Here is a 22,994-nt window from a genome sequence, read left to right on the forward strand (position 1 = left end):
ATGTGGACAAAGTTGATAACGGGGCCCAAAAATCAAAAATCTAAATACATGGTTAGATTCAGCATATCAAAGAACCCCATATATTCAATTTTTGTTGAAATCAAACAAAGTTTAATTTTGGACCCCGATTTGGACCAACTTGAAAACTGGGCCCATAATCAAAAATCTAAATACATGTTTAGATTCAGCATATCAAAGAACCCTAAGAATTCAATTTTTGTTAAAATCAAACTAAGTTTAATTTTGGACTCTTTGGACCTTAATGTAGACCAATTTGAAAACGGAACCAAAAATTAAGAATCTAAATACACGGTTAGATTCGGCATATCAAAGAACCCCAATAATTCAATTTTTGATGAAATCAAACAAAGTTTAATTTTGGACCCTTTTGACCTCAATGTGGACAAAGTTGATAACGGGGCCCAAAAATCAAAAATCTAAATACATGGTTAGATTCAGCATATCAAAGAACCCCATGTATTCAATTTTTGTTGAAATCAAACAAAGTTTAATTTTGGACCCCGATTTGGACCAACTTGAAAACTGGGCCCATAATCAAAAATCTAAATACATGTTTAGATTCAGCATATCAAAGAACCCTAAGAATTCAATTTTTGTTAAAATCAAACTAAGTTTAATTTTGGACCCTTTGGACCTTAATGTAGACCAATTTGAAAACGGAACCAAAAATTAAGAATCTAAATAAACGGTTAGATTCGGCATATCAAAGAACCCCAATAATTCAATTTTTGATGAAATCAAACAAAGTTTAATTTTGGACCCTTTTGACCTCAATGTGGACAAAGTTGATAACGGGGCCCAAAAATCAAAAATCTAAATACATGGTTAGATTCAGCATATCAAAGAACCCCATATATTCAATTTTTGTTGAAATCAAACAAAGTTTAATTTTGGACCCCGATTTGGACCAACTTGAAAACTGGGCCCATAATCAAAATTCTAAATACATGTTTAGATTCAGCATATCAAAGAACCCTAAGAATTCAATTTTTGTTAAAATCAAACTAAGTTTAATTTTGGACCCTTTGGACCTTAATGTAGACCAATTTGAAAACGGAACCAAAATTTAAGAATCTAAATACACAGTTAGATTCGGCATATCAAAGAACCCCAATAATTCAATTTTTGATGAAATCAAACAAAGTTTAATTTTGGACCCTTTGGACCTCAATTTGGACCAATTTAAAAACGGGGCCCAAAATCCAAAAACTAAATACACGGTTAGATTCAGCATATTAAAGAACCCCATGAAATCAAGAATAAAACCCCATTGAAATTGGTCAAGAAATAAGCAATTTATAGGAAGTATCTTCTTTTGCACAATCCTGTGCTATTAAATATTTCTTGCTATTGCGCAATACTGTACAATTGACAATTTCTTGCTATTGCGCAATATTGTGCTATTGGATATTTCTTGCTATTGCGCAATACTGTGCAATTGAAGATTTCTTGCTATTGCGCAATACTGTGCAATTGAAGATTTCTTGCTATTGTGCAATACTGTGCAATTGAAAATTTCTTGCTATTGCACAATACTTATTATATAATAATTTACACATCCTGTTTGGTGTGTATCTCCTACCATATCATTATTATTTGATTTTAAATATAAATCAGAAATAACCAACTTAAAATGGAAAATTTTAAAAGAAACAAAAAAGGAAAAAAAGAAAAAAAAGGAAAAAAAAATAAATCCCCCCCAAAATTTTTTGAACCCCCATTATGATTCATCACCCCCAAACTCAATCCCAGCCTTCCCTTTGTGGTATGGTACCTTGCAGTACAATTTCAGAGAGATCCATACACTTGAACACAAGTTATTGTCTGGAAACTAGAAAAAAATGTGTTTTTTGGCCCCTTTTTGGCCCCAAATTCCTAAACGTTTAGGGCAATTACCCCCAAACTCAAACCCAGCTTTCCCTTTGTGATATGGAACCTTGTAGTACAATTTCAGAAAGATCCATACACTTACACACAAGTTATTGTCATGAAACTAGAAAAATGCTTGTTTTTTGCCCCTTTTTTGGCCCCTAATTCCTAAAATTTGGAGGCAATTACCCCCAAAATCAATCCCAGCATTCCTTTAGTGATATGGAACCTTGTGGTACAATGTCAGAGAGATCCATACACTAACACACAAGTTATGTCTGGAAGTTACAAAAATGCTTATTTTTGGCCCCTTTTTGGCCCCTAATTCCTTTACTGTTATTACCATAACCCCCAAAATCAATCCCAACCTTCCTTTTGTGGTATTGAACCTTGTGGTAAAATTTCATAAAGATCCATTCACTTAAACTAAAGTTAGAGTGCGAAAACCGATGTGTCTTCGGACGACGACGACGACGACGCCGGACGACGACGACGCCAACGTCATACCAATATACGACCACAAAAATTTTTTTGCGGTCGTATAAAAATAGTGAATGTGGGCTTTGTGATGAACATTTTATGTTTAAAACTAAGAAAAGCAAGAATATACATTTTAAGCAACTATTATCACAAACTTCATACAAATCATCATCAAGATTATCAATCTTTTTAAATTGCTCAAAATCATTCTCTTTACCTATGATTTTTTTTTTTAGAAACGTATACTATGAAAAAAAATTCCCTTCAAACAATATAATTCACTTCACAAACTATACCTCTCTACAATTTTTGGGAGGACCTGGTCTTAATTCAGGGTCCATAACTTGAGTGGCTCTTTTTCTATCAGCAATCAACAAAATAAGCTCTATGCTTCTCTGAAATATAAAGAAAACACACATTTCTTCAAATGTCTATTTATGATACAACTGTCATCACATAGTTTAACAAATGATCACTCTTTCCATATATTTTTCAAAAAAATACAGACAATTTTTTAATTCAATAGTTTTTCAGATCATATACATTTCTTAAAAAATTAGATTTTTTGATGAATTAAACACTCATTCGTATCATACATTAAACATTCTATGCACTTCAACCTGTGACAAATATTACCTGATCTATAAGACAATTAGCAATAACTGGATCTTCTACGTCTAAAACATCTATCACAGCAGGGAATTCATCGCTCTGTACTCTCTGTAAAGTAAATAAGATATACAGGTAAATTCATCACTGTACTCTTTGTAAGATACACAGGTAAACTATCATTTCAAAGTTTGTTGTGTTATCAATATGATTAAGTGAAGCAATTACGGTTATAAAAAGCAGTAATACTTCTGTAACAGCAAGATAGCTTAATAAGTACAATTAAATATAAACTTTCAAATAACAGTTTCTTGTCTTAAATATCAAGTGATTAGCAATCACTTTAGCTGTGCTATTTTTATCATAATCAGATATTTTTTTCATTTTTGAAAGTAAATATAAAAGTGACTTACCAGTCTTGATGTATCATACACTTTATCCTGAAACAAAAATAAACAGGTTGAAATCAGTAGTAGACTAACATACTACACACCCTGAAATGTCTCGTCTGCTTTACTGAGCATTAATTTTATGTTGGAAGTCTTAAAGATCAAGGTTTTAACATTTTTATCAGAATGAGGTCAAGGTCAGATAAATCCTGTCAGACAGCCATATACACCTTACATTTTTTTTAAACACCAAATATAGTTGACCTATTGCTTATGGTAATTGAAAAACAGACCAAAACACAAAATCTTAACATTGACCAATGAACCATGAAAATAGGATCAAGGACAAATCATACATGCCAGACAGACATGTACACCTTACAGTTATTCCATACACCAAATATAGCTGACCTATTACTATTAGTATTTGAAAAACATACCAAAACACAAAAACTAAACATTGACCAATGAACCATGAAAATGAGGTCAAGGTCAGATGAAACCTGCCAGACAGATATGTACCAATTATTCATTCCATACTACACATATAGTTGACCTATTGCTTATAGTACTTGAAAAACAGACCAAAACACAAATAAACTGTTAACACAGAGATATGTCTCTCCTAATTGTTATTTTGATAATGCAAATGATGAAATTAAAATAGCAATACTTTAACATGCAAGTTATGCAAATTTTCAAAGTCAACGAACCATGACTGAAGGTACAGGGCTAAACAATCTCCATGGAAATGAGATGTGCCAATGTTAATACAACTGCAAACCAAATACCATTGTCTTTTCGTAAGTCGTTCCCTTTAAACAAACCTTAACACAAGTAAGTCGTTCCCTTTAAACAAACCTTAACACAAACATTAACTTGTAAACTATGTAAAAGTTTCAAAGTCAATGAACCATAATTAAGGGGTGGCCCCGGTGGGGGTTATATAATCTCCGTGGAAATGAAACTTGCAAATGCCAATACATTTGCATACCAAATATCATTGACTTCATATTTTAGTTGTTCATCTTAAACTGACCTAATCACAAACTAATACATGAAAACTAAGCAAAAGTTTTAAAGTCAATAGACCATGAATGAGGGGGCGGGGCCAAATAATCTCCATGGAAATGAGATATGCCAATGCTTATACAACTGCATACCAAATATCATTGACCTATCACTAGTGGTTCCCCATAAACTGACCTAATCACAAACTAATACATGTAAACTAAGCAAAGTTTCAAAGTCAATAGACCTTGACTGAGGGGGCGGAGCCAAATAATCTCCATGGTAATGAGATGTGCCAATGTTAATACAACTGCATACCAAATATCACTGACCTACCACTAGTGGTTCCCCATAAACTGACCTAATCACAAATTAATACATGTAAACTAAGCAAAGTTTCAAAGTCAGTAGACCTCGACTGAGGGGGCGGGGCCAAATAATCTCCATGGTAATGAGATGTGCCAATGCTAATACAACTGCATACCAAATATCATTGACCTACCTCTAGTGGTTCACCATGAACTAGACCTAATCACAAACTAATACATTGTTGACGCAGCCGCCGTCGCCGCCGGAAACAGCATACCTATGTCTTGCTTTTTGACTCCGTCAAGGCAAGACAAAACCTTAACATTGACCAATGAACCATAAAAATGAGGTCAAGGACAAATTATATATGCCAGACAGACATGTACACCTTACAGTTATTCCATACACCACATATAGCTGACCTATTACTATTAGTATTTGAAAAACATACCAAAAAACAAAAACTAAACATTGACCAATGAACCATGAAAATGAGGTCAAGGTCAGATGAAACCTGCCAGACAGATATGTACCAATTATTCATTCCATACTACACATATAGTTGACCTATTGCTTATAGTACTTGAAAAACAGACTAAAACACAAAAAACTTAACATTGACCAATGAACCATGAAAATGAGGTCAAGGTCAGATGAAACCTGCCAGACAGATATGTACCAATTATTCATTCCATACTACACATATAGTTGACCTATTGCTTATAGTACTTGAAAAACAGACCAAAACACAAAAAACTTAACATTGACCAATGAACCATGAAAATGAGGTCAAGGTCAGATGAAACCTGCCAGACTGAAATGTACCCATTACAATCATTCCATACACCACATATAGTTGATCTATTGCTTATAGTATTTGAGAAACGGACCTAATCATGTAACTTTAACCTTGATCACGGATCCATGAAATGAGGTCGAGGTCAGGTGAACCCTGTCTGGGGGACTTGTAGATGTTGCAAGGAACCCATATACCAAATATAATGATCCTATTACTCATAATAAGTGAGAAATTCACATGACAAAAAAACTATAATTTTTTTTCAAGCAGTTGCTGAACCATGAAAATGAGGTCAAGGTTAATGGACATATGACAGACGGAAACTTCTTAACATAAGGTACCTGCAAGATATGAAGCATCCAGGTCTTCTACCTTCTGAAATATAAAGCTTTATACAAATAGTTTACGCCTCCGGATAGTAATACTTTTAGTCTTGCATACTGCGACAAAAGTTGCAGGCGAGACAAAAATGACTTTTGCTGTAAAAAATAATATACTTCAAAATATCCTTTCTACACAAATAATGAGTTTAACCTTTAATCAAGTGGCATAACAGATGAACCATTCATTTACTTCAAGAGAGAATATCTGGTAGTCTATCCATAGCTGCTGTGATCTTGGCCTATTACCTAAGGATCACAACATAACCAAATCAATTCTTCTTTTCCCAATAGAGAATTATCAACACCAGTTTTATAAACATGACTTTTTGTTTTATTCTGAAATTTGTTCTCAGTTAAGCATGGCCAAAATTTACCCGTGTTATTATCTTAAAACCAAGGACCACATTACTGGTCATATTGTTCAGAAATTTAACTTATGATAATATACCTTAAATTTGCTAGTTATAATAGAAGGACGAGATCTGTCGCCACAATGTCGGTCCAAAATACTATCTAAAAGTTTCTGATCGTGGTGATCATTGCAACAAAATGAACTTATTAAATTGCCAAGGCAACGTTCAACAGGTAATGCCCACTTCTGATCTTTAAGGTGAAAGCAAGCTCCTGTAATAAAATAAAAATGCAAAAATTCATCAAAGACTCAAACGATAAACAGAATGATTCTTAAGTAGAATGGTCTATAATGAACATTTAAGTGGTCTATTATGAACATTTAAATATATGGAAACATCAAATATAACTAGAAGCTGAGAGGAGCCAGTATCAATCACCTGGCAGTTAATGTGAAATTGACACAATGCAATAACAATATTTGTGTTGAATGGAAACTGTGGTGCTATAATCTTGTCTTGCTGCACTAATTTTGTTCATTTGAAGGTTTTCAAGATAATAAGACAAAATAGAAGAAAAAAAGTAGGTAAATTTGTGATTTAGAGGTCGATTTCAATTGTATTGACTTATTTGTAGAAATGTGTTGCTGAGCATTTTTGCTGTTCAAAGTTCGTCTATCTTATATTTGTCTAGATATTAAGTGAAAACTCATCATCTTCATGAAATAAAATTACTTTCTGAGTCTTCTTTTTCACTAAAGAAAAGCTTGGTTTGTTTCTAAATCACCTTCTTGTCTTACTTGTGGTTGATTAATATCTGAGAGTTTGTTAATAACCTGTTGTTTACTGATGAAAAGTTACTAACTAATTACCTATTGGTCCTCTAGGTCGCTGATGAAATGTTACTAATTAATTACCTATTGATCCTCTAGGTCACTGATGAAATGTTAAATTACCTATTGGTCCTCTAGATAGCTGATGAAATGTTACTAATTAATTACCTATTGGTTCTCTAGGTCGCTGATGAAATGTTACTATTAATTACCTATTGGTCCTCTATGTCGCTGATGAAATGTTACTAATCAATTACATATTGGTCCTCTAGGTCGCTGATGAAATGTTACTAATTAATTACCTATTGGTCCTCTAGGTCGCTGATGAAATGCTCCCTTTCTACAATGTTCGTCTATACTCTTCAGTACTGCTGGTACATAGGCACCAAATCTTTTGTATTTATCATTTTTTGCAGCATGTAAACTTTGTAAGGTCTTGGATTTTCTAGCTTCATTGGATTTCAAAGCTTGAAATTCTTGGCTGTTGAAAGGACAAGTATAATATTGTTAATGTATTACATGCTTGGCTGTTGAAAGGACAAGGACAAGTATAATATTGTTAATGTATTACATGCTTGGCTGTTGAAAGGACAAGGCCAAGTAAAATATTGTTAATGTATTACATGCTTGGCTGTTGAAAGGACAAAGACAATTATAATATTGTTAATGTATTACATGCTTGGCTGTCGAAAGGACAAGGACAAGTATAATATTGTTAATGTATTACATGCTTGGCTGTTGAATGGACAAGGCCAAGTATAATATTGTTAATGTATTACATGCTTGGCTGTTGAATGGACAAGGACAAGTATAATATTGTTAATGTATTACATGCTTGGCTGTCGAAAGGACAAAGGCAAGTATAATATTGTTAATGTATAACATGCTCGGAGGACAAGTATAATATTGTTAATGTATTACATGCTTGGCTGTTGAATGGACAAGGACAAGTATAATATTGTTAATGTATTACATGCTTGGCTGTTGTAATGACAGGGACAAGTATAATATTGTTAATGTATTACATGCTTGGCTGTTGAATGGACAAGGACAAGTATAATATTGTTACTGTATTACATGCTTGGCTGTTGAATGGACAAGGACAAGTATAATATTGTTAATGTATTACATGCTTGGCTGTTGTAAGGACAGGGACAAGTATAATATTGTTAATGTATTACATGCTTGGCTGTTGAAAGGACAAGGACAGGTATAATATTGTTAATGTATTACATGCTTGGCTGTTGTAAGGACAGGGACAAGTATAATATTGTTAATGTATTACATGCTTGGCTGTTGAAAGGACAAGGACAGGTATAATATTGTTAATGTATTACATGCTTGGCTGTTGTAAGGACAAGGACAAGTATTATATTGTTAATGTATTACATGCTTGGCTGTTGTAAGGACAGGGACAAGTATAATATTGTTAATGTATTACATGCTTGGCTGTTGAAAGGACAAGGACAGGTATAATATTGTTAATGTATTACATGCTTGGCTGTTGTAAGGACCAGGACAGGTATAATATTGTTAATGTATTACATGCTTGGCTGTTGTACGGACAAGGACAAGTATAATATTGTTAATGTATTACATGCTTGGCTGTTGTAAGGACAGGGACAAGTATAATATTGTTAATGTATTACATGCTTGGCTGTTGTAAGGACAGGGAAAAGGACAAGTATAATATTGTTAATGTATTACATGCTTGGCTGTTGTAAGGACAGGGACAAGTATAATATTGTTAATGTATTACATGCTTGGCTGTTGAAAGGACAAGGACAAGGACAAGTATAATATTGTTAATGTATTACATGCTTGGCTGTTGTAAGGACAGGGACAAGTATAATATTGTTAATGTATTACATGCTTGGCTGTTGTAAGGACAAGGACAAGTATAATATTGTTAATGTATTACATGCTTGGCTGTTGTAAGGACAAGGACAGGTATAATATTGTTAATGTATTACATGCTTGGCTGTTGTAAGGACAGGGACAAGTATAATATTGTTAATGTATTACATGCTTGGCTGTTGTAAGGACAGGGACAAGGACAAGTATAATATTGTTAATGTATTACATGCTTGGCTGTTGTAAGGACAGGGACAAGTATAATATTGTTAATGTATTACATGCTTGGCTGTTGAAAGGACAAGGACAAGTATAATATTGTTAATGTATTACATGCTTGGCTGTTGTAAGGACAGGGACAAGTATAATATTGTTAATGTATTACATGCTTGGCTGTTGTAAGGACAAGGACAAGTATAATATTGTTAATGTATTACATGCTTGGCTGTTGAAAGGACAAGGCCAAGTAAAATATTGTTAATGTATTACATGCTTGGCTGTTGTACGGACATGGACAAGTATAATATTGTTAATGTATTACATGCTTGGCTGTTGTAAGGACAAGGACAAGTATAATATTGTTAATGTATTACATGCTTGGCTGTTGTAAGGACAGGGACAAGTATAATATTGTTAATGTATTACATGCTTGGCTGTTGTAAGGACAAGGACAAGTATAATATTGTTAATGTATTACATGCTTGGCTGTTGTAAGGACAGGGACAAGTATAATATTGTTAATGTATTACATGCTTGGCTGTTGTAAGGACAGGGACAAGTATAATATTGTTAATGTATTACATGCTTGGCTGTTGTAAGGACAAGGACAAGTATAATATTGTTAATGTATTACATGCTTGGCTGTTGTAAGGACAGGGACAAGTATAATATTGTTAATGTATTACATGCTTGGCTGTTGTAAGGACAAGGACAAGTATAATATTGTTAATGTATTACATGCTTGGCTGTTGTAAGGACAGGGACAAGTATAATATTGTTAATGTATTACATGCTTGGCTGTTGAAAGGACAAGGACAAGGACAAGTATAATATTGTTAATGTATTACATGCTTGGCTGTTGTAAGGACAGGGACAAGTATAATATTGTTAATGTATTACATGCTTGGCTGTTGTAAGGACAAGGACAAGTATAATATTGTTAATGTATTACATGCTTGGCTGTTGTAAGGACAGGGACAAGTATAATATTGTTAATGTATTACATGCTTGGCTGTTGAAAGGACAAGGACAAGGACAAGTATAATATTGTTAATGTATTACATGCTTGGCTGTTGTAAGGACAGGGACAGGTATAATATTGTTAATGTATTACATGCTTGGCTGTTGTAAGGACAGGGACAAGTATAATATTGTTAATGTATTACATGCTTGGCTGTTGTAAGGACAAGGACAAGTATAATATTGTTAATGTATTACATGCTTGGCTGTTGAAAGGACAAGGACAAGTATAATATTGTTAATGTATTACATGCTTGGCTGTTGTACGGACAAGGACAAGTATAATATTGTTAATGTATTACATGCTTGGCTGTTGTAAGGACAGGGACAAGTATAATATTGTTAATGTATTACATGCTTGGCTGTTGTAAGGACAAGGACAAGTATAATATTGTTAATGTATTACATGCTTGGCTGTTGTACGGACAGGGACAAGTATAATATTGTTAATGTATTACATGCTTGGCTGTTGTAAGGACAGGGACAAGGACAAGTATAATATTGTTAATGTATTACATGCTTGGCTGTTGAATGGACAAGGACAAGTATAATATTGTTAATGTATTACATGCTTGGCTGTTGTAAGGACAAGGACAGGTATAATATTGTTAATGTATTACATGCTTGGCTGTTGTAAGGACAAGGACAGGTATAATATTGTTAATGTATTACATGCTTGGCTGTTGTAAGGACAGGGACAAGTATAATATTGTTAATGTATTACATGCTTGGCTGTTGTAAGGACAAGGACAAGTATAATATTGTTAATGTATTACATGCTTGGCTGTTGTAAGGACAAGGACAAGTATAATATTGTTAATGTATTACATGCTTGGCTGTTGTACGGACAAGGACAAGTATAATATTGTTAATGTATTACATGCTTGGCTGTTGAATGGACAAGGACAAGTATAATATTGTTAATGTATTACATGCTTGGCTGTTGAAAGGACAAGGACAAGTATAATATTGTTAATGTATTACATGCTTGGCTGTTGTACGGACAAGGACAAGTATAATATTGTTAATGTATTACATGCTTGGCTGTTGTAAGGACAGGGACAGGTATAATATTGTTAATGTATTACATGCTTGGCTGTTGTAAGGACAGGGACAAGGACAAGTATAATATTGTTAATGTATTACATGCTTGGCTGTTGTAAGGACAGGGACAAGTATAATATTGTTAATGTATTACATGCTTGGCTGTTGAAAGGACAAGTATAATATTGTTAATGTATTACATGCTTGGCTGTTGTAAGGACAGGGACAAGTATAATATTGTTAATGTATTACATGCTTGGCTGTTGTAAGGACAAGGACAAGTATAATATTGTTAATGTATTACATGCTTGGCTGTTGTAAGGACAGGGACAAGTATAATATTGTTAATGTATTACATGCTTGGCTGTTGTAAGGACAAGGACAAGTATAATATTGTTAATGTATTACATGCTTGGCTGTTGTAAGGACAGGGACAAGTATAATATTGTTAATGTATTACATGCTTGGCTGTTGTAAGGACAGGGACAAGTATAATATTGTTAATGTATTACATGCTTGGCTGTTGAAAGGACAAGGACAAGGACAAGTATAATATTGTTAATGTATTACATGCTTGGCTGTTGTAAGGACAAGGACAGGTATAATATTGTTTATGCATTACATGCTTGGCTGTTGTAAGGACAGGGACAAGTATAATATTGTTAATGTATTACATGCTTGGCTGTTGTAAGGACAAGGACAAGTATAATATTGTTAATGTATTACATGCTTGGCTGTTGAAAGGACAAGGACAGGTATAATATTGTTAATGTATTACATGCTTGGCTGTTGTAAGGACAAGGACAAGTATAATATTGTTAATGTATTACATGCTTGGCTGTTGTAAGGACAGGGACAAGTATAATATTGTTAATGTATTACATGCTTGGCTGTTGAAAGGACAAGGACAAGTATAATATTGTTAATGTATTACATGCTTGGCTGTTGAAAGGACAAGTATAATATTGTTAATGTATTACATGCTTGGCTGTTGAAAGGACAAGGACAAAGACAAGTATAATATTGTTAATGTATTACATGCTTGGCTGTTGTACGGACAGGGACAAGTATAATATTGTTAATGTATTACATGCTTGGCTGTTGTAAGGACAAGGACAAGTATAATATTGTTAATGTATTACATGCTTGGCTGTTGAAAGGACAAGGACAGGTATAATATTGTTAATGTATTACATGCTTGGCTGTTGTAAGGACAGGGACAAGTATAATATTGTTAATGTATTACATGCTTGGCTGTTGAAAGGACAAGGACAGGTATAATATTGTTAATGTATTACATGCTTGGCTGTTGTAAGGACAGGGACAAGTATAATATTGTTAATGTATTACATGCTTGGCTGTTGTAAGGACAAGGACAAGTATAATATTGTTAATGTATTACATGCTTGGCTGTTGTACGGACAAGGACAAGTATAATATTGTTAATGTATTACATGCTTGGCTGTTGAATGGACAAGGACAAGTATAATATTGTTAATGTATTACATGATTGGCTGTTGAAAGGACAAGGACAAGTATAATATTGTTAATGTATTACATGCTTGGCTGTTGTACGGACAAGGACAAGTATAATATTGTCAATGTATTACATGCTTGGCTGTTGAAAGGACAAGGACAGGTATAATATTGTTAATGTATTACATGCTTGGCTGTTGTAAGGACAAGGACAAGTATAATATTGTTAATGTATTACATGCTTGGCTGTTGTACGGACAAGGACAGGTATAATATTGTTAATGTATTACATGCTTGGCTGTTGTAAGGACAGGGACAAGTATAATATTGTTAATGTATTACATGCTTGGCTGTTGTAAGGACAGGGACAAGTATAATATTGTTAATGTATTACATGCTTGGCTGTTGTAAGGACAAGGACAAGTATAATATTGTTAATGTATTACATGCTTGGCTGTTGTAAGGACAAGGACAGGTATAATATTGTTAATGTATTACATGCTTGGCTGTTGTAAGGACAGGGACAAGGACAAGTATAATATTGTTAATGTATTACATGCTTGGCTGTTGTAAGGACAGGGACAAGTATAATATTGTTAATGTATTACATGCTTGGCTGTTGTAAGGACAAGGACAAGTATAATATTGTTAATGTATTACATGCTTGGCTGTTGTAAGGACAGGGACAAGTATAATATTGTTAATGTATTACATGCTTGGCTGTTGTAAGGACAAGGACAAGTATAATATTGTTAATGTATTACATGCTTGGCTGTTGTAAGGACAGGGACAAGTATAATATTGTTAATGTATTACATGCTTGGCTGTTGTAAGGACAGGGACAAGTATAATATTGTTAATGTATTACATGCTTGGCTGTTGAAAGGACAAGGACAAGGACAAGTATAATATTGTTAATGTATTACATGCTTGGCTGTTGTAAGGACAAGGACAGGTATAATATTGTTAATGTATTACATGCTTGGCTGTTGTAAGGACAGGGACAAGTATAATATTGTTAATGTATTACATGCTTGGCTGTTGTAAGGACAAGGACAAGTATAATATTGTTAATGTATTACATGCTTGGCTGTTGAATGGACAAGGACAAGTATAATATTGTTAATGTATTACATGCTTGGCTGTTGTACGGACAGGGACAAGTATAATATTGTTAATGTATTACATGCTTGGCTGTTGTAAGGACAAGGACAAGTATTATATTGTTAATGTATTACATGCTTGGCTGTTGTAAGGACAGGGACAAGTATAATATTGTTAATGTATTACATGCTTGGCTGTTGAAAGGACAAGGACAAGTATAATATTGTTAATGTATTACATGCTTGGCTGTCGAAAGGACAAAGGCAAGTATAATATTGTTAATGTATAACATGCTCGGAGGACAAGTATAATATTGTTAATGTATTACATGCTTGGCTGTTGAATGGACAAGGACAAGTATAATATTGTTAATGTATTACATGCTTGGCTGTTGTAATGACAGGGACAAGTATAATATTGTTAATGTATTACATGCTTGGCTGTTGAATGGACAAGGACAAGTATAATATTGTTACTGTATTACATGCTTGGCTGTTGAATGGACAAGGACAAGTATAATATTGTTAATGTATTACATGCTTGGCTGTTGTAAGGACAGGGACAAGTATAATATTGTTAATGTATTACATGCTTGGCTGTTGAAAGGACAAGGACAGGTATAATATTGTTAATGTATTACATGCTTGGCTGTTGTAAGGACAGGGACAAGTATAATATTGTTAATGTATTACATGCTTGGCTGTTGAAAGGACAAGGACAGGTATAATATTGTTAATGTATTACATGCTTGGCTGTTGTAAGGACAAGGACAAGTATTATATTGTTAATGTATTACATGCTTGGCTGTTGTAAGGACAGGGACAAGTATAATATTGTTAATGTATTACATGCTTGGCTGTTGAAAGGACAAGGACAGGTATAATATTGTTAATGTATTACATGCTTGGCTGTTGTAAGGACCAGGACAGGTATAATATTGTTAATGTATTACATGCTTGGCTGTTGTACGGACAAGGACAAGTATAATATTGTTAATGTATTACATGCTTGGCTGTTGTAAGGACAGGGACAAGTATAATATTGTTAATGTATTACATGCTTGGCTGTTGTAAGGACAGGGAAAAGGACAAGTATAATATTGTTAATGTATTACATGCTTGGCTGTTGTAAGGACAGGGACAAGTATAATATTGTTAATGTATTACATGCTTGGCTGTTGAAAGGACAAGGACAAGGACAAGTATAATATTGTTAATGTATTACATGCTTGGCTGTTGTAAGGACAGGGACAAGTATAATATTGTTAATGTATTACATGCTTGGCTGTTGTAAGGACAAGGACAAGTATAATATTGTTAATGTATTACATGCTTGGCTGTTGTAAGGACAAGGACAGGTATAATATTGTTAATGTATTACATGCTTGGCTGTTGTAAGGACAGGGACAAGTATAATATTGTTAATGTATTACATGCTTGGCTGTTGTAAGGACAGGGACAAGGACAAGTATAATATTGTTAATGTATTACATGCTTGGCTGTTGTAAGGACAGGGACAAGTATAATATTGTTAATGTATTACATGCTTGGCTGTTGAAAGGACAAGGACAAGGACAAGTATAATATTGTTAATGTATTACATGCTTGGCTGTTGTAAGGACAGGGACAAGTATAATATTGTTAATGTATTACATGCTTGGCTGTTGTAAGGACAGGGACAAGGACAAGTATAATATTGTTAATGTATTACATGCTTGGCTGTTGTAAGGACAGGGACAAGTATAATATTGTTAATGTATTACATGCTTGGCTGTTGAAAGGACAAGGACAAGGACAAGTATAATATTGTTAATGTATTACATGCTTGGCTGTTGTAAGGACAGGGACAAGTATAATATTGTTAATGTATTACATGCTTGGCTGTTGTAAGGACAGGGACAAGTATAATATTGTTAATGTATTACATGCTTGGCTGTTGTAAGGACAAGGACAAGTATAATATTGTTAATGTATTACATGCTTGGCTGTTGTAAGGACAGGGACAAGTATAATATTGTTAATGTATTACATGCTTGGCTGTTGTAAGGACAGGGACAAGTATAATATTGTTAATGTATTACATGCTTGGCTGTTGTAAGGACAAGGACAAGTATAATATTGTTAATGTATTACATGCTTGGCTGTTGTAAGGACAGGGACAAGTATAATATTGTTAATGTATTACATGCTTGGCTGTTGTAAGGACAAGGACAAGTATAATATTGTTAATGTATTACATGCTTGGCTGTTGTAAGGACAGGGACAAGTATAATATTGTTAATGTATTACATGCTTGGCTGTTGAAAGGACAAGGACAAGGACAAGTATAATATTGTTAATGTATTACATGCTTGGCTGTTGTAAGGACAGGGACAAGTATAATATTGTTAATGTATTACATGCTTGGCTGTTGTAAGGACAAGGACAAGTATAATATTGTTAATGTATTACATGCTTGGCTGTTGTAAGGACAGGGACAAGTATAATATTGTTAATGTATTACATGCTTGGCTGTTGAAAGGACAAGGACAAGGACAAGTATAATATTGTTAATGTATTACATGCTTGGCTGTTGTAAGGACAGGGACAGGTATAATATTGTTAATGTATTACATGCTTGGCTGTTGTAAGGACAGGGACAAGTATAATATTGTTAATGTATTACATGCTTGGCTGTTGTAAGGACAAGGACAAGTATAATATTGTTAATGTATTACATGCTTGGCTGTTGAAAGGACAAGGACAAGTATAATATTGTTAATGTATTACATGCTTGGCTGTTGTACGGACAAGGACAAGTATAATATTGTTAATGTATTACATGCTTGGCTGTTGTAAGGACAGGGACAAGTATAATATTGTTAATGTATTACATGCTTGGCTGTTGTAAGGACAAGGACAAGTATAATATTGTTAATGTATTACATGCTTGGCTGTTGTACGGACAGGGACAAGTATAATATTGTTAATGTATTACATGCTTGGCTGTTGTAAGGACAGGGACAAGGACAAGTATAATATTGTTAATGTATTACATGCTTGGCTGTTGAATGGACAAGGACAAGTATAATATTGTTAATGTATTACATGCTTGGCTGTTGTAAGGACAAGGACAGGTATAATATTGTTAATGTATTACATGCTTGGCTGTTGTAAGGACAAGGACAGGTATAATATTGTTAATGTATTACATGCTTGGCTGTTGTAAGGACAGGGACAAGTATAATATTGTTAATGTATTACATGCTTGGCTGTTGTAAGGACAAGGACAAGTATAATATTGTTAATGTATTACATGCTTGGCTGTTGTAAGGACAAGGACAAGTATAATATTGTTAATGTATTACATGCTTGGCTGTTGTACGGACAAGGACAAGTATAATATTGTTAATGTATTACATGCTTGGCTGTTGAATGGACAAGGACAAGTATAATATTGTTAATGTATTACATGCTTGGCTGTTGAAAGGACAAGGACAAGTATAATATTGTTAATGTATTACATGCTTGGCTGTTGTACGGACAAGGACAAGTATAATATTGTTAATGTATTACATGCTTGGCTGTTGAAAGGACAAGGACAGGTATAATATTGTTAATGTATTACATGCTTGGCTGTTGTAAGGACAAGGACAAGTATAATATTGTTAATGTATTACATGCTTGGCTGTTGTACGGACAAGGACAGGTATAATATTGTTAATGTATTACATGCTTGGCTGTTGTAAGGACAGGGACAAGTATAATATTGTTAATGTATTACATGCTTGGCTGTTGTAAGGACAGGGACAAGTATAATATTGTTAATGTATTACATGCTTGGCTGTTGTAAGGACAGGGACAAGTATAATATTGTTAATGTATTACATGCTTGGCTGTTGTAAGGACAGGGACAGGTATAATATTGTTAATGTATTACATGCTTGGCTGTTGTAAGGACAGGGACAAGGACAAGTATAATATTGTTAATGTATTACATGCTTGGCTGTTGTAAGGACAGGGACAGGTATAATATTGTTAATGTATTACATGCTTGGCTGTTGTAAGGACAGGGACAAGGACAAGTATAATATTGTTAATGTATTACATGCTTGGCTGTTGTAAGGACAAGGACAAGTATAATATTGTTAATGTATTACATGCTTGGCTGTTGTAAGGACAGGGACAAGTATAATATTGTTAATGTATTACATGCTTGGCTGTTGAAAGGACAAGGACAAGGACAAGTATAATATTGTTAATGTATTACATGCTTGGCTGTTGTAAGGACAGGGACAGGTATAATATTGTTAATGTATTACATGCTTGGCTGTTGTAAGGACAGGGACAAGTATAATATTGTTAATGTATTACATGCTTGGCTGTTGTAAGGACAAGGACAAGTATAATATTGTTAATGTATTACATGCTTGGCTGTTGAAAGGACAAGGACAAGTATAATATTGTTAATGTATTACATGCTTGGCTGTTGTACGGACAAGGACAAGTATAATATTGTTAATGTATTACATGCTTGGCTGTTGTAAGGACAGGGACAAGTATAATATTGTTAATGTATTACATGCTTGGCTGTTGTAAGGACAAGGACAAGTATAATATTGTTAATGTATTACATGCTTGGCTGTTGTACGGACAGGGACAAGTATAATATTGTTAATGTATTACATGCTTGGCTGTTGTAAGGACAGGGACAAGGACAAGTATAATATTGTTAATGTATTACATGCTTGGCTGTTGAATGGACAAGGACAAGTATAATATTGTTAATGTATTACATGCTTGGCTGTTGTAAGGACAAGGACAGGTATAATATTGTTAATGTATTACATGCTTGGCTGTTGTAAGGACAAGGACAGGTATAATATTGTTAATGTATTACATGCTTGGCTGTTGTAAGGACAGGGACAAGTATAATATTGTTAATGTATTACATGCTTGGCTGTTGTAAGGACAAGGACAAGTATAATATTGTTAATGTATTACATGCTTGGCTGTTGTAAGGACAAGGACAAGTATAATATTGTTAATGTATTACATGCTTGGCTGTTGTACGGACAAGGACAAGTATAATATTGTTAATGTATTACATGCTTGGCTGTTGAATGGACAAGGACAAGTATAATATTGTTAATGTATTACATGCTTGGCTGTTGAAAGGACAAGGACAAGTATAATATTGTTAATGTATTACATGCTTGGCTGTTGTACGGACAAGGACAAGTATAATATTGTTAATGTATTACATGCTTGGCTGTTGAAAGGACAAGGACAGGTATAATATTGTTAATGTATTACATGCTTGGCTGTTGTAAGGACAAGGACAAGTATAATATTGTTAATGTATTACATGCTTGGCTGTTGTACGGACAAGGACAGGTATAATATTGTTAATGTATTACATGCTTGGCTGTTGTAAGGACAGGGACAAGTATAATATTGTTAATGTATTACATGCTTGGCTGTTGTAAGGACAGGGACAAGTATAATATTGTTAATGTATTACATGCTTGGCTGTTGTAAGGACAGGGACAAGTATAATATTGTTAATGTATTACATGCTTGGCTGTTGTAAGGACAGGGACAGGTATAATATTGTTAATGTATTACATGCTTGGCTGTTGTAAGGACAGGGACAAGGACAAGTATAATATTGTTAATGTATTACATGCTTGGCTGTTGTAAGGACAGGGACAAGTATAATATTGTTAATGTATTACATGCTTGGCTGTTGAAAGGACAAGTATAATATTGTTAATGTATTACATGCTTGGCTGTTGTAAGGACAGGGACAAGTATAATATTGTTAATGTATTACATGCTTGGCTGTTGTAAGGACAAGGACAAGTATAATATTGTTAATGTATTACATGCTTGGCTGTTGTAAGGACAGGGACAAGTATAATATTGTTAATGTATTACATGCTTGGCTGTTGTAAGGACAAGGACAAGTATAATATTGTTAATGTATTACATGCTTGGCTGTTGTAAGGACAGGGACAAGTATAATATTGTTAATGTATTACATGCTTGGCTGTTGTAAGGACAGGGACAAGTATAATATTGTTAATGTATTACATGCTTGGCTGTTGAAAGGACAAGGACAAGGACAAGTATAATATTGTTAATGTATTACATGCTTGGCTGTTGTAAGGACAAGGACAGGTATAATATTGTTTATGCATTACATGCTTGGCTGTTGTAAGGACAGGGACAAGTATAATATTGTTAATGTATTACATGCTTGGCTGTTGTAAGGACAAGGACAAGTATAATATTGTTAATGTATTACATGCTTGGCTGTTGAAAGGACAAGGACAGGTATAATATTGTTAATGTATTACATGCTTGGCTGTTGAAAGGACAAGGACAAGTATAATATTGTTAATGTATTACATGCTTGGCTGTTGTAAGGACAAGGACAAGTATAATATTGTTAATGTATTACATGCTTGGCTGTTGTAAGGACAGGGACAAGTATAATATTGTTAATGTATTACATGCTTGGCTGTTGAAAGGACAAGGACAAGTATAATATTGTTAATGTATTACATGCTTGGCTGTTGAAAGGACAAGTATAATATTGTTAATGTATTACATGCTTGGCTGTTGAAAGGACAAGGACAAAGACAAGTATAATATTGTTAATGTATTACATGCTTGGCTGTTGTACGGACAGGGACAAGTATAATATTGTTAATGTATTACATGCTTGGCTGTTGTAAGGACAAGGACAAGTATAATATTGTTAATGTATTACATGCTTGGCTGTTGAAAGGACAAGGACAGGTATAATATTGTTAATGTATTACATGCTTGGCTGTTGTAAGGACAGGGACAAGTATAATATTGTTAATGTATTACATGCTTGGCTGTTGAAAGGACAAGGACAGGTATAATATTGTTAATGTATTACATGCTTGGCTGTTGTAAGGACAGGGACAAGTATAATATTGTTAATGTATTACATGCTTGGCTGTTGTAAGGACAAGGACAAGTATAATATTGTTAATGTATTACATGCTTGGCTGTTGTACGGACAAGGACAAGTATAATATTGTTAATGTATTACATGCTTGGCTGTTGAATGGACAAGGACAAGTATAATATTGTTAATGTATTACATGATTGGCTGTTGAAAGGACAAGGACAAGTATAATATTGTTAATGTATTACATGCTTGGCTGTTGTACGGACAAGGACAAGTATAATATTGTCAATGTATTACATGCTTGGCTGTTGAAAGGACAAGGACAGGTATAATATTGTTAATGTATTACATGCTTGGCTGTTGTAAGGACAAGGACAAGTATAATATTGTTAATGTATTACATGCTTGGCTGTTGTACGGACAAGGACAGGTATAATATTGTTAATGTATTACATGCTTGGCTGTTGTAAGGACAGGGACAAGTATAATATTGTTAATGTATTACATGCTTGGCTGTTGTAAGGACAGGGACAAGTATAATATTGTTAATGTATTACATGCTTGGCTGTTGTAAGGACAAGGACAAGTATAATATTGTTAATGTATTACATGCTTGGCTGTTGTAAGGACAAGGACAGGTATAATATTGTTAATGTATTACATGCTTGGCTGTTGTAAGGACAGGGACAAGGACAAGTATAATATTGTTAATGTATTACATGCTTGGCTGTTGTAAGGACAGGGACAAGTATAATATTGTTAATGTATTACATGCTTGGCTGTTGTAAGGACAAGGACAAGTATAATATTGTTAATGTATTACATGCTTGGCTGTTGTAAGGACAGGGACAAGTATAATATTGTTAATGTATTACATGCTTGGCTGTTGTAAGGACAAGGACAAGTATAATATTGTTAATGTATTACATGCTTGGCTGTTGTAAGGACAGGGACAAGTATAATATTGTTAATGTATTACATGCTTGGCTGTTGTAAGGACAGGGACAAGTATAATATTGTTAATGTATTACATGCTTGGCTGTTGAAAGGACAAGGACAAGGACAAGTATAATATTGTTAATGTATTACATGCTTGGCTGTTGTAAGGACAAGGACAGGTATAATATTGTTAATGTATTACATGCTTGGCTGTTGTAAGGACAGGGACAAGTATAATATTGTTAATGTATTACATGCTTGGCTGTTGTAAGGACAAGGACAAGTATAATATTGTTAATGTATTACATGCTTGGCTGTTGAATGGACAAGGACAAGTATAATATTGTTAATGTATTACATGCTTGGCTGTTGTACAGACAGGGACAAGTATAATATTGTTAATGTATTACATGCTTGGCTGTTGTAAGGACAAGGACAAGTATTATATTGTTAATGTATTACATGCTTGGCTGTTGTAAGGACAGGGACAAGTATAATATTGTTAATGTATTACATGCTTGGCTGTTGAAAGGACAAGGACAAGTATAATATTGTTAATGTATTACATGCTTGGCTGTTGTAAGGACCAGGACAGGTATAATATTGTTAATGTATTACATGCTTGGCTGTTGAAAGGACAAGGACAGGTATAATATTGTTAATGTATTACATGCTTGGCTGTTGTAAGGACAGGGACAAGTATAATATTGTTAATGTATTACATGCTTGGCTGTTGTAAGGACAAGGACAAGTATAATATTGTTAATGTATTACATGCTTGGCTGTTGAAAGGACAGGGACAAGTATAATATTGTTAATGTATTACATGCTTGGCTGTTGTAAGGACAAGGACAAGTATAATATTGTTAATGTATTACATGCTTGGCTGTTGTACGGACAGGGACAAGTATAATATTGTTAATGTATTACATGCTTGGCTGTTGTAAGGACAAGGACAAGTATAATATTGTTAATGTATTACATGCTTGGCTGTTGTAAGGACAGGGACAAGTATAATATTGTTAATGTATTACATGCTTGGCTGTTGAAAGGACAAGGACAAGTATAATATTGTTAATGTATTACATGCTTGGCTGTTGTAAGGACCAGGACAGGTATAATATTGTTAATGTATTACATGCTTGGCTGTTGAAAGGACAAGGACAGGTATAATATTGTTAATGTATTACATGCTTGGCTGTTGTAAGGACAGGGACAAGTATAATATTGTTAATGTATTACATGCTTGGCTGTTGTAAGGACAAGGACAAGTATAATATTGTTAATGTATTACATGCTTGGCTGTTGAAAGGACAAGTATAATATTGTTAATGTATTACATGCTTGGCTGTTGAAAG

At 33.9% G+C, this 22,994-nt stretch overlaps 1 protein-coding gene across 7 annotated transcripts in view; it reads right to left on the minus strand.

Annotated features, from left to right (window-relative positions):
- The window catches only part of LOC127713229 (structural maintenance of chromosomes protein 6-like), a 396,756-nt gene that overhangs the window by 345,841 nt on the left and 27,921 nt on the right, over positions 1-22,994 (minus strand). For all 7 annotated transcript variants that reach the window (XR_007987495.1, XM_052219769.1, XM_052219768.1 and 4 more), the window contains exons 13-17: positions 7,356-7,534; positions 6,319-6,494; positions 3,393-3,419; positions 3,007-3,090; positions 2,667-2,765 (exon numbers count right to left, since the gene is read on the minus strand). Coding sequence is in view for 6 of the 7 variants with exons in the window: in XM_052219769.1 (XP_052075729.1) it covers positions 2,667-2,765; positions 3,007-3,090; positions 3,393-3,419; positions 6,319-6,494; positions 7,356-7,534 (565 nt within the window). In the remaining variant the exon portion in view is untranslated. The remainder of the gene's footprint in view (positions 1-2,666; positions 2,766-3,006; positions 3,091-3,392; positions 3,420-6,318; positions 6,495-7,355; positions 7,535-22,994) is intronic.

The sequence above is a fragment of the Mytilus californianus genome, unplaced genomic scaffold (assembly GCF_021869535.1).
Source record: "Mytilus californianus isolate M0D057914Y unplaced genomic scaffold, xbMytCali1.0.p SCAF_1, whole genome shotgun sequence".
NCBI classification, from domain to species: Eukaryota; Metazoa; Mollusca; class Bivalvia; order Mytilida; family Mytilidae; genus Mytilus; species Mytilus californianus.